Source organism: Zonotrichia albicollis, chromosome W (assembly GCF_047830755.1).
Source record: "Zonotrichia albicollis isolate bZonAlb1 chromosome W, bZonAlb1.hap1, whole genome shotgun sequence".
NCBI lineage: Eukaryota > Metazoa > Chordata > Aves > Passeriformes > Passerellidae > Zonotrichia > Zonotrichia albicollis.
This window is the reverse complement of record NC_133859.1, coordinates 28,991,746-29,003,803: the sequence shown is the minus strand read 5'-3', so window position 1 is coordinate 29,003,803 and position 12,058 is coordinate 28,991,746. Positions and strand designations below refer to the sequence as shown.

Sequence of the window (12,058 nt, the reverse complement as noted above, 5' to 3'; positions counted from 1 at the left end):
TGTGGATACAGACCCTACTATAGAGCAAATGCTGGAATGCTGTACACATCACATGTCCACTGAAAATACAGTGGCCCAAGCAGTTGCTAAGGGTATTGCTGAAGGAGTTTCTGGTGCATATGCAGTCATAGCCTCTAAAGAACAAGCTAAATGCTATCACTGTGGAGAGCTAGGACATTATATAAAGGACTGTCTGGAAAGAACACCTCCCCGATACCATCGGAATTATAATCAAAGACCCCAACATCAGCAACGCTATCAACCGCGTCCTTTAAACTCCTTGAGGCGCCCGTTCGACCTTCGGGCGCAGAATACAAATCAAAGGCCACCAAGACCCAATCACGCACAAACCCAGGCTGCTCCAGACCCAAAGGAGAAGCCCCAACCCACGGGACAACCCAGAGGGGTACCCGCCGACAACTGGTAACTGCTTTGTCCATTGACTTTAATGATAAGAATGTTCACCGTGTTCCTACAGGAAAATATGGACCTAAAGGGAGTCCTTCAGACATTTTAATTACAGGTGATTCTGTTAATACTCCGAAGGAAATCTTCGTTGTTCCGGAAGTGCTGACAATGCAGCCAGGACAAGAGATCCTCGTGCAGGTATACTGCATAGACTTACCATTTTTTCTTTCCAAGGGAACTCCAATAGCTCAGGCCTTCTTACTCCCAAAGAATCACAGGGAACAGATTCCTCTCAACCCTACAGCTATGTGGGTAAAAGTCATGGGACCATCCAAGCCTACCATCGAGTGCGGCCTCTCCCACAAAGGAGAGAAGACCCACCTGCCAGGGATGCTGGACACCGGTGCTGACGTGACAATCATCGCTCACTCTGAATGGCCAGCACACTGGGATCTACAACCTGTTGCAGGCGTGATTTCCGGGATTGGTGGAGCTACAGTATCCATGAGGAGCAAGAACAACATCCTGGTTGAAGGGCCAGAAGGCAATCTGGCAACCATCCGCCCATTTGTGGTAAGGGCTCCCATCACCCTTTGGGGCAGAGACGTTTTATCCCAGTGGGGAGCTTCCCTACGTATTCCCATTCAGGATTTCTGACTGGGGCCACTGAGTTGAGCACGCTGCCAGAAACACCCAGTCTCACTTGGAAAAGCCACAAGCCAATCTGGACTGAGCAGTGGCCCCTAAAGAAAGCCAAGCTGCGCCCCCTAAACGCCCTAGTGGAAGAATAGCTCAAAAAAGGCCACATAGTAGAGTCTGACAGCCCTTGGAACTCTCCAGTCTTTGTTCTACCAAAGCCTGGGACAAACAAGTGGCGGTTTCTCCACGACCTTCGCAGAATCAACGAAGTCATCGAGGACATGGGCCCTCTTCAGTCTGGCCTGCCCTCCCCATCGATGCTGCCTAGAGACTGGACACTTGCTATCATAGACATTAAGGACTGTTTCTTCAGCATTCTTCTACACCCTGAGGATGCTTCATGGTTTGCTTTCCCCATTCCCTCTATTAACAAGGAGGCTCCGCTCAAAAGATATCATTGGTGGTTTTTGCCTGAGGAACTAAAAAATTCGCCCACTATTTTCCAGTGGTACGTGTCTCACATCCTGTCTCCCATTCAGAAATCATTTCCAGACGCCATCATCTATCACTATATGGATGACATTCTGGTGTGTGCTTCAGACAAAGCTTACTTGGACAAAACAGTCAAAAAGACTATTGAAGCCATTAAAAAGGCAGGAATGGAAATTCATGAGGACAAAATCCAGTACACTGAGCCATGGACTTAGCTTGGAGTCGAGATCCGGGAAAGAATCATCGTACCTCAGCAGATCCCCATCAACGACGACCCAAAATCCCTGAGGGACTTACACAGCCTGTGCGGATCCATCAACTGGGTACATCCACTGCTAGGAATTACATCAGAGGATCTTGCTCCCTTGTTCACTCTTCTTTGTGGACCCAAGGAACTGGACTCTGCCTGCACTCTCACAGCAGAGGCCAGAGGTGCCATCACCAAAGTCCAGGAAGCCCTGTCTTCATGCAAAGCCCATCGCTACAAGCCCAGTCTGCCTTTCCAGTTCATCATCCTGGGAAAAGCACCCAGATTCCATGGACTGATCTTCCAATGGGACCCTCAGCTGTGAGATCCTTTGTTGATACTGGAATGGGTTTTTGCAAGTAGCCAGCCCACAAAGACACTTACCACCTACCAGGAGGTTATAGCACACTTAATCAAAAAGGCTAGGACTCGCCTTTGCTCCCTTTCAGGTTGTGATTTTGAATGCATATATTTTCCAATAACCCTTAAAGACTTCGAGGATTTGATCAAGACCAATGCAAGTCTCCAATTTGCTCTGGACAGTTATACGGGCCAAACTTCAGCAGAGATCCCACAACATGATCTTTTTAACCAGAATGAAACTTTCCATCTGATTCCAAAACAAATCCAAAGTAGAAAACCTCTCAAAGTTCTAACCCTCTTTACAGATGGCTCAGGGTCTTCCCACAAGTCGGTGATTACTTGGAGAGACCCCCAAACACAAGAATGGCAATCTGACTTACAAATAGTAGAAGGATCGCCACAGATTGCAGAATTAGCAGCTGTCGTCAGAGCCTTTGAAAAATTTAAAAACGAGCCTTTCAATCTGGTCACAGATTCAGCTTATGTTGTGGGAATAGCTATGAGAGCAGAACATGCTCTTCTCAAAGAGGTCTCTAACCCAAAGTTATACCAACTGCTCTCTAAATTAATACAACTGATATCCCACAGAAAGCAACCTTACCATATAATGCATGTGAGGTCTCACATGGACCTCCCAGGTGTTGTTGCAGACGGGAACAGGAAAGCAGATGCATTAGCAATGGCAGCAGAAACTGCTAATGTTCCTAACATCTTTACCCAGGCAAAGTTGTCGCACGCGTTTTTTCATCAAAATGTACCTGCCCTTATGAGAGTGTTCAAGCTCTCAAAGGATCAGGCAAAAGCTATTGTGGCTACATGTCCAAACTGTCAAAACTATCAGATACCATCTATGGGGATGGGAGTCAATCCCTGAGGTCTGAATAGCTGTCAGCTGTGGCAGAGATATGTAACTCACTTCGCACCTTTTGGAAGGTCAAAATACGTGCATGTTTCGGTCGACACGTTCTCAGGAGCAGTGTTTGCATCATCACATGCAGGAGAAAAGACGATGCACACAGTAAAACACTTTCTCCTCACTTTTGCCACTCTGGGAGTACCAAAGGAGATTAAAACAGATAATGGACCAGCCTATACCTCCCGCAAGTTAAAGGAGTTCTTCAATGAATGGGGCATAGCACACAAGACCGGCATACCTGTAAACCCCACAGGACAATCCATCGTGGAAAGGACACATCAAAACCTCAAAAGAGTCCTCAATCAACAGAACAGGGACACGAAAATCACATCTCCAGTGGAGAGACTTTGCAAGGCTCTCTATGTCATCAACTTCCTGAACTGCACAGCGTCAGAGCCTGACCCACCAGTACTTTGCCACTTTGCAAATACCACCCAAACAAAGCTCACTGAGAAACCACCGGTGCTTGTGAAGGACCCTGAAACACACCAAATTTCTGGGCCTCATCAGTTGATTACCTGGGGAAGAGGCTATGCATGCGTGCTACTACCATCAGGCCCAAGGTGGTACCCAGGAAAATACATAAAACCATACTTAGACACTGCGAACACTACTACAGACGAAGACAAGAATTCTCCTGAGGCAAACACAAGACCACCTCAAAACCAAACCAGCTTGGCCTGGAGACAAAGGCGTCGCCGAACACCCATAAACACAAGAACAGACTGCCCCATTACAAGACAGCAGACAAAACAGAAAGCTAAATAACAGTCTGCTGTAATAGCCTTAACACAAAAGTGTTCTCTGAATTATGTGTTATTACACTGTGTGTTGTATTGTAAAAAGTATTATTCCCTTTCCCTAACCTTAAAACCCCTTAACCTTCTACCCGCTCCTCCTCCCATAGTGCAGCTTAGAAATTAAAAGAAAAAGGGGGGGAGGAGGGGAACACAGAAAAGAACAAGGCAGAAATCCCTCTCATCATAAAGATAACAAATTCTGCTTGTATTCCCTATCAGAAGCCCTAATCCTGCCCAAAGATGAAAAATATCTCCGTCGGCGCTGTCCTCACCGCTGCCTGGATGCTCTACACGGTACCGCGTGCCTTCGGCTGGATTAGCCCTCAGCCCAGCCATAATGTTTGGGTAACCTTAGCAAAAACATTAAAGCAAGACAACATGTGCTTGTCCATGGGAAGCATTGATAATCCACTTTCTACATGTCTAGTAGGAATTCCCTTTATAGCAGACGATTGGCCTGTCCAGAACTCAGAGGTTCTCCGCACCACAGGTAAGAGACCCAATGGGGCTGATACTTGGGACGAGTGGACAAAAATTCTGCCAGATGCTTGAGAGGAACCCCAAGATTTGGATCTATTGGGATCCTCCAAGGCCACATAATGTGTCAAATTTTACTTTAGGTGTCCGAAAAATGATTGGCCAGAGATTGACCAACACAAAAACACATATCGAAAAGATGTATCACCAGTGAACAAAGCCTATAACCCTCATGATTGGTGCAATTACACAGCTCGTGTAATTTCTGTGTCCTCTCTCCATCCCAAAGTATTACCCAAGGGAATGTTTCTCATCTGTGCTGACAGAGTATGGGCTGGGATCCCCTCCCGACTCCAGAGAGGTCCCTGTACCCTTGGAAAACTTTCTACCCTTACTCCAAACATCACCCTGTTACATAATTGGAAAAAAGAAAGAGAATCAAAACGTGAAAAAAGGTCCTACACTGAATTCGATGAAAATTGTGATCCTAGATTATATGATTGGAACAGACCAAAAAAGATTGCTGTCTCCCTGTTTTTACCCTGGGTAGCTGCAGCTAAAGCCCTCGGTGAAATCAATCACGTTGGGTGCTGGCTCAGTAAACAAGCTAACGCTACATCAGCAGCCTTAAGTGATCTTTTAAAGGAAGAAGAAACCACAAGACAGGCTTTGCTCCAAAACCGAGCAGCAATCGACTTCCTGCTGCTTGCCCACGGACATGGCTGTGAGGACTTCCAAGGAATGTGCTGCTTCAACCTCTCTTCGCGTTCGGAGTCCATCCATGTGAACATCCAGAAGCTGACAGATCTCGTGAAGGACTTGAAAGTAGAAAGAATACCAGACTGGGTCAATGAACTTTTCGGGCAATGGGGACTAACAGGATGGCCTGCATCTTTAGTTAAGGGATTGTTGTTGATTCTCCTTGTAATTTTTACGGTGTTAGCTATGTTCTTGTGTCTTGTTCACTGTTTCAAAAGAACACTCGCGAATGCATTTTTTGTAAAAACAGAAAGTGGAGTTGTAGTAAACCCCTCAGGTTTAGCCAGGGCCCCTTGGAGAATAGAATGCTGACACAGTGGCAAAGAAGTTTCCTGTCTCCAGGGACATCCGCCTTGTACCTTATCCCTATAGCCATGTAAGGCAGTATGTTGTTAACCCTACTATTGGTCACTTATGGTCACTCTAACACCTTTGCCATTGGTCAGGATTGGATCCAGGCCAAGGGTATAAAAGTAGCATACTGTACCCCTACTAACTCGGAAGAAGAAGAGCTGAGACCCTTCACGGACCCCTACAATAAAGCCATACTCGTGGAACAGCCAGCGTCTTCTGCTTCTCCTCTCTCTACCGTCTGCTGGAGCCTTAGGCCAAGGGAAAAGCTACCTAGCAAGCAAAGCTGAAATCACAAGAGCTGCCTAATCACTAAGAGCTGAATATTCCCTGCTTGCTAGGGTCTGACCCGCGGCCTTGGTCTGAGAGCGAGCTGGCTTCTAGCACCCAGTCCCCTTGGGGACTGAGCTCTGGAGCTGTAACAGCTTGCATAGGATAAGACCAAGCAAGGCTCATTTAACAGAGAACAACCCTGATCTGGTGGAGAATAAACATGGCAGCCTAACCAGTCCTTGAAGCCCACTAGTTTCTATTTCTTGAGAGAACTGTAGCAATCGCGGTTTTCAGTTCTGTTTTCCACCCACCGCCCTCTCCTCTGCCTACCATCCCCAGTGACACATGAATAGTCTTAAGACATTGAAACACCATTTCTTGGAAAACAAATTTTCTGCTTGAACAGAACAGACTTGTCTGCATCAGAGGAAGCTACCTGAAAATTTCTGCTGCACAGCCTTCTATTCTCCTTTGACACATACAGCAAAAATCCCACCCTTAACTGCTAAAAACCTAAAATAAACGTAGAAAGAGAAAACAAGTTCACCTAAGCATCGGTGCTCAGTGGGCCTTTCTTTAGTACCACATTGGTTTAGACCAATCTTACTATTTCTTCCATACTCAAGGGAAAAAAACAATCCACACTGGTGTAGAGACTAGGCAGCATAACTGCTCATTATCAAAGCTCATTAGCAAATGAGACACACCACCCCCAAAACAATAAAAAATAACACAGAAAGGGAAGAGAGAGTGGCAACTTCATTGTCCGAGTTTCCACACTTACACTTGACACTGCTCAGTGCTTCTTCCAATATATAAAAAGGGCTTTTAAAATTAAGTTCACCACTAGAAAGATGGTGCAAAATATTTAACTCCTCCAAGCACCACTCCTACAAGACCATATAAAAGGCACAGAATGATGGTGACATCACTGATGACCTCATCCTAATGACATAATAGAGACTCACCGAGTGTAGCAACAGCAATCAACAGGAAGCCATAACCCAAACAGAAAGACGAGGGCTTTCACACAGAGGAGGGCTAAACATGGCTCCTTTCTCCATCTCGTTGACTCTTCCGGTCTTTGCAATCGGTGAGCACCATGAAAAGCTGTAGGAACAGTGTCAGCCCATACCTTGCTCTCCAAGGCAAATTAAAGCCCTTCACTCAAAAATCTTTATAAAACATAATACTAAGTTCCTACAGTGAAAGTCAGCTTCTCACTAAAGACCATGAGCCAAGTGTCACTGAAAAGCAAAGCCTATGCCAACACTTACCTCTACGTTGCCAGGCTATCCACTGCATTTTACAGCTCAGATGAACAAAAATGGAAAGTTTGAGCTAATCCAGTCCTTGCTCTCGCCTTCTCAAGCAGGGCTGGCCTGGTGCCAGCATCCTATACCCCATGGGGAAGCTAGAGGCTGGGAGGGAGAGGTCGTCCCCAGGGGGCATAATGCTAGTACCGAGGCAAGGGGCTCCTGCAGCTAGCCTCGAAGGAGCATGCCCCAGGGGCGTGCGGGGAGAGGCCTGCCACGAACCCCGGGGAAGGGCAGCAGGCCCAGGCCGCCCCACAACCCATCCAGTCCTCCACTCACCCTGGCGGCCCACGATCTCAGCCACATGGTCAGAGCTGGGCACGGGCACGCACTCAGTGGTGTTGACGCTCTTTCCGCCGAGCAACGCCGTCTGCTCGCCGCTGAGGCCCACCGAACCGTCGCCACTCAGGCCACCGCCATAAGCGTGGGACAGCATTGCCGCCATCATGCCCTCAGGATCGTGCGCCCCGGCCGCTACCTCCTGCTCATCGAGAGCGGGCGAGAGCAGGACGGATCCCAACACCGGCAGAAGCGGGAGCGGCTGGGAGGGCGAGGAAGACATGGAGAGCAGCAGCAGCGCGGCCAGGTGGTCCTCTTCGTCCTCTTCCTCCAGCTCCAGATCTCCCTCGCCCCTCGCCGCCGCCTCCCCCGCTCCGCCAAGCCTCGGCTCCCCGAGGGAGTCCGGCGGAGGCGCCAAGCCCGCCCGCTGCCGGGCCACCCCCATCACTCCGCTGCTTCTGGCGGGCAGGCCATGGTCGCGGAAGCCGAGGCCGGAGATGTACTGCTGGAGCAGAGGCAGCGGGGGGGGCAAGGGGGGGGGAGGCGCGGCAGCTCGGCGGCACAGGAAGCCGTGGCGGCGCTGCTGCTCGGCATGGCGGGGAAGGCACGGCCGGCCGGGCAGGGTCTAGCGGCGCGGAGCCGCCATGCCGTGAGGAGCACGACCCGGACCCCAGGGGCCACACTCTCAGCAGACCTTCTACCCCATAACCCTCTCCACAACAGGCCTACAGACGGCGCTGGAATAGAGGGATCAGCGGGGAAGAGGTAATCCCGCCCCGCGCTCGCCGAATCGCCATTGGGCGGCAAAGCCGGTTCCTGGGCGGCGCCAGGGATAGATGGGGCCTGCGGGGTGTGGGGAGGCCCCGCCCTCGACCCCGCCGCCTCAGCGCTTCGGTGAGCCCTGGGACGGTGGGGTGCTGTGAATTAAGGTCCGGTGAGACGGGGTGAGCCCCAAAACAGACAAAAATGACAGACACCGTCTGATGGACGTGGTGCCCTCTTTCCCCTCATACCTTGTTGTGTGTTTCCCCGCTGAGGTAAAGGCTCTGTGATTTGACAGTTACCATCCCCAACAGAGCCCATCTCCCTTCTCTGTGGTAAAAGCAAAGGCAATTGGCTGTGGACATCTTAATACAACCATAATAAAGTGCTTGAAAGTGATCTCTCACGGAGTTAGTTGCTTTATTAAACAGAGCATCTTCAAGGGCAGCCCAATGTGTCAGGGACATTGGTATGAGCACTGTGGCTTGAACAATTTATAGCCCATACTACAAATTAGAATCCAATAAAGCCTTTATAAAGTCTGTTTTAGGAATATCAAGTTCTTTCTACCGTGCTCATATTTGAGGTGATAGAATTGTATAATGACTTTGCAGTCAATAAAAAAATATGTAATGTCCAGACATCTTTTTATGAAAATCCTTTTCTTAGGATTTTTCTTCCTGAGAAGCTGAGAGGCTCCAGGAACAAAATGTAAACAATGGTTATCTGCTTCTGTGGAATGCAACAGGTGCATCTGTGATTGGCCCATCTTGGATGTTTATAATTAATGGCCATTCACAGCCCAGTTAGCTTGGACTCTCTATCTGAGATACAAACCTTTATTATTCATTCCTTTCTATTCTTAGCTTAGCTAGCCTTCTGAGATGAAACTTTTCCTTCTATTCTTTTTAGTATAGTTTTAATGTAATATATATATAATAAAATAATAAATCAAGCCTTCTGAACATAGAGTCAACATCCTCGTCTCTTCCCTCACCTGAAAACCCCTGTGAACACCATCACCATGTAATTCTCCAAACTTCTGTCCATATTGGTTGTAAAATAGTTACATCAATCTATTGTCTGAAGGAGTAGGCAGTACGGAAGGATTATGGGGTATATCAAATGTAGATGCAGGTGGAAGCCAGTTGATGTAGCTGAAGTTCTGCCTTTTGGTTCACTTCAATTTGCTCTTTTGAATGGCAAAATGAGCTTACAGCTTCAGGGCCATCCCTGCTGTGGCAGCAACATGACTTCACACACAACAAATGCTCCCCATAAATCCTACATGGTGATTCCTACCAAGGCCAGGTTGGATAAGGCTTTTAGCAACCTGGTCTAGTGGAAGATGTCCCTGCCCCTGGCAGGGATCTTTACAATTCCTTCCAACCCAAAAGATTCCATGATTCTAGGATTCTATGGTCCTGGGAACTCTCTGGGGGACACATCCTGCTGCTCACCCATAAATGACCAGCTCATTTTTGAAACAGATTAGAAGTGTCTGGTTTCCAGCACTATCTTGTAAATTCCGAACATTTCCAAGGCATTTATAACCCCCAGGAGGACTATATTTCTAACGTGCAGGTAAAGTGAAGTCCCAGTTTCCTTAGCATTCTCCAAAATGATGTCTCAGCAAAAATTGTTTGGATTCATTTATTCAGCTATACTGTCATACAGGGTCAGGGAAGTAAGTCCTGTACCTGGATCTATTTAACACCATCCCAATCCCTGCCATGACACCAGAAGTTGACCTTCTCCCAGAAGAGAAGAGGGACCTACAAGGTTCACACACATCTGAATCTCTCAGCCTAGTCTTACTCTTTTTTTCCTGTTTTTGGTGGAATAAAGAGAAGATGTAGAGTGAGATATAAATATCAAAGCAGGGATTATATGCTTAACTGTAAACTGAGATGGAAGATTAAGTCTGAAAAAAGAATTACTTACTTGGTGGCTTGTTGGGACCTGTTCCTCACAGCTCACTTCACACCAGGGAAGCTATTTTAACCCTCTGTCTTTCCCCATTGCTTCACTCACCCCATCATGGCTGAAGGAATTTATTAAAGAACATCATTAAAAGCTGAACTACATTTTGATTGACCCAAGAGGGGTTGTTCAGGCTTGTCACATTTTCTTTCATAAAACACTACTTCATAAAATCATAGAATGGTTTGGGTTGGAAGGGACCTTCAAGATCATCTAGTTCCAACCCCCCTGCCATGGGCAGATATGCCTTTCACCAGATCAGGTTGCTCAGGGCCCCATCCAACCATGCCCTGAACACTTGCAGGAATGGGGCACCCACAAGTTCTCTGGACAATTTGTTCCAGTGCTTCACCACAGTTTGAGTAAAGAATTTTTTCCTAACATCTCTAAACCTGCCCTCTTTCAGTTTAAAACCATTGCCCCTTTTCCTGTCACTATCTGCTTGTATCAAGAGCCCCTCTCTCTCCTTTTAATAAGCCCCTTAAGATACTGGAATGCTGCAATGAGGTCTCTCCGAAGCCTTCTCCCCTCCATGCTGGACAATCCCATGCCTTTCTTCATAGAAGAGAGATGCACCAATCCTCTGATCATTTTTGTGGCCACCTCTGGACCCACTCTAACAGGTCCACATCTTTCTTGTGCTGAGGACCTGGACACAATACTCCAGGTGGGGTCTCAGAAGGGCATGCAGCGGTAGAATCACCTCCCTCGACCTGCTTGGCATGCGTCTTTTGCTGCAGCCCAGGATGTGGTTGGTCTTCTGGGCTGTGAACATACACTTGGCTCATGTCCAGCCTCTCATCCACCAGAACTCCCAAGTCCTTTTCCACAGGGCTGTTCTCAATGACTTCTTCTCCCAGTCTATACTCATATCTGGGATTGCCACAGATGACTTTCAGAATTCAAATAATATGTGCACTCCCCAATCAAAGGACTTGAGAAGGTATGACATGAGCATATGGACAGGTGTCTTGGATTGAAAGACAGGTGTCTGCTAAGGAAGGCAGGAGCCTCCCTTGGAATGGAGAATATGACCCCCTTCCCTCCAAATTATTTAAATTTTGAAATTAAGGGGCTTTCAGGCAGAGATATGAGAATAGGAGTAACGGAGTAACAGTTCTTTACTAGTATATATAACTATTGGAATATGTATCCCAATATAACCAGTTAGATGGTGCCTAGGCCAGTTCTGACCTTCGCTGCTGGGCCAGAGGCAGCACTGCGGTGTTTTACCCCAGAGATACCTTGGCTGGCGGCAGAGTGCAGCGGGGCACAAGACAGGACTCCGTTCTCCTCAGGAGAGAGCTTCTGGCGATGGTGAAGAGAAGGAAGGAGTGGATTCTGCTAGAAGGTTGCCAGATGTTTATTCCATGAGTACAGAGATGTCTGCACTGGGCCACTGCTGCTAACAGAATGCCGGCCGCATGGTCTCATTAACCTTATAAGCTCGGGGACAGGGGAAGGGGAGGAGACAGGTGAGTTACCAACCAGGTGAAGGGGGCAGGGTCTCAAGGGAGGATGACACTTAGACAGGCCAATGACCCCCAGGCCTGAGGAGCATCCTTTGAAATCGACGAATCACATGACGCCTTGCTGGTATGTTAGCCTGATTGACAGGGCACACTCAGCAAGGGGGCGAGGGGGCAGGGAGAGAGGCATAAGCACACCTGGGAAGGGACTCGGAAGTTTAAAACAGGACATTGCAACACACCACAACATATAACAAAGCAAACAAACAACAATAACTATGGTAGCAACAACAAACAGAACCAGAAATCCAGTAACAGCCTTCTCTGCCGCAGGCACTTTCCCCTTTGGTGTAGTGATGGTTACAGCTGGCAGGGGCGCTGGCGGGCTCTCGGTGGGCAGGGCAAGTGTGATAATTCCTCGCGGCTGCAGGGGGCGCTCCGGTACGAGCTCAGACACCACGTGGTAATGGCAGACTTGATTGAGACGGGAAGGGATGGAAGAAAGGCTTGCTTTACAACCCCCC

General features: G+C 48.0%; 1 protein-coding gene across 1 annotated transcript in view; it reads right to left on the bottom strand.

Annotated features, from left to right (window-relative positions):
- Positions 1 to 8,143, bottom strand: part of MEX3C (mex-3 RNA binding family member C) — a 41,967-nt gene extending 33,824 nt beyond the window's left edge. Inside the window, 2 exon segments of the mRNA XM_074532060.1 lie at positions 7,321 to 7,870; positions 7,873 to 8,143. Coding sequence (XP_074388161.1) covers positions 7,321 to 7,870; positions 7,873 to 7,914 — 592 coding nt within the window. The 5' untranslated portion in view covers positions 7,915 to 8,143.
- Between the last annotated feature and the right edge of the window lie 3,915 nt (positions 8,144 to 12,058).